At 51.1% G+C, this 1,212-nt stretch overlaps 1 protein-coding gene across 1 annotated transcript; it reads left to right on the top strand.

Moving 5' to 3' along the window:
• Positions 1 to 678: 678 nt before the first annotated feature.
• On the top strand, positions 679 to 1,212 carry LOC109774551 (uncharacterized). The gene has a single exon (XM_020333292.1). The coding sequence runs from the start codon at positions 679 to 681 to the stop codon at positions 1,210 to 1,212; it is 534 nt and encodes a 177-aa protein (XP_020188881.1).

Here is a 1,212-nt window from a genome sequence, read left to right as displayed (position 1 = left end):
CATGCATGTAGGACTTTCCTATTTGTTGCAAACGTCCCACTTGTCTTCCAAGTAAATCCCTTGTCATTAGGATCATAGATGTGGACGATGGGACTCCTATACAAGCTATATATATGGGCGCCATATGCTATGAATACAATTATGTTGCAACAAATCCTATTCTAAATGGTATCAGCCTAAAAATGACCTTAACCCTAGCTGTCGCCGCTCTAGCTAGCCTTCATTGTCGCCGCCCCTTCTCGCATCGCTTGCTACCCTCGCTAGCCCTAGCCTGCGCCGCTACCTCTCCTACCTTCTGATGTCGCTTCTCCCACCGACCACCGCACCCCTAACCCACCCTCTGCTTCTGCTCCTCCCTGCAGTTGATTCCCATCTAGCCTAGCCGCTGCAGCCGCTCCACCCGTCGGCTGCCACACCCGATCAAATCTCTCCCTCACTTCCACTCCAACACCATGAAATACATGGACTCTCCTGTCTCCCCCCTCTCCGACGGCAGCAATCCTTTCGCTGTCCCAGAAGCTCATCAGCAGCACATAGCCGTGACTTGCCAATCTTCGACCACATCCCCGTCAAGCTCTCTCATAGAGATGCCAACTTCTACGTGTGGAAGACCTACTTCAACCTCCTATTTCGTGAGTACAACCTCCATGAGTCGATGTCAGCGTCGACCTCCAGGACATGCGTGGCGCCGCCAAGTGGATGGCCATCGACGCCACCTTCATCTGGTGGTTCTTCCTCGCCGTCTCCAAGGAAACCTTACACATCATTGTGCATGATGATGATGCCTTGATAGTGTCTACAAAGATCACCGGCCTTTTCACTAACAACCAGCTGCAACTGATCGTCTTCCTTCAGCAAGAGTTTGTTGGTCTTCACCAAAATGATTCTTCCATCGACGATTATTGCATGCGCCTCAAAAACCTCATGGACAATATGCACGACATAGGGTTTCCGCTCTCAGATGAGGTCCTCCTCTCCAGAATCAAGACCGACCTCAACAAGGACATTGGCAATGCGACATCCAACCTCGGCCTTCTCACCATCCCAACCTACCACAAGGCGGTGGACTACCTTAGTGTTGAAGAATGTCAGATAAAAAACTCTCGGGCACACACCAACCACACCTCTCAAAACCATGCATCATCGTTTTTCTTCATCATCTCGGCTTCTGCTCCACTCGACTGCCCCGTTGTTCTTCTACCGCCAGGGTAA

The sequence above is a fragment of the Aegilops tauschii genome, chromosome 2 (genome assembly GCF_002575655.3).
Source record: "Aegilops tauschii subsp. strangulata cultivar AL8/78 chromosome 2, Aet v6.0, whole genome shotgun sequence".
NCBI lineage: Eukaryota > Viridiplantae > Streptophyta > Magnoliopsida > Poales > Poaceae > Aegilops > Aegilops tauschii.
Note: the sequence above shows the minus strand (reverse complement) of the source record. Positions and strands in the feature narration are given on the sequence as shown.

Excerpts from the sequence above, each read along its gene's own strand:
- LOC109774551 (XM_020333292.1), top strand. The coding sequence starts at position 679 with ATGCGTGGCGCCGCCAAGTGGATGGCCATCGACGCCACCTTCATCTGG.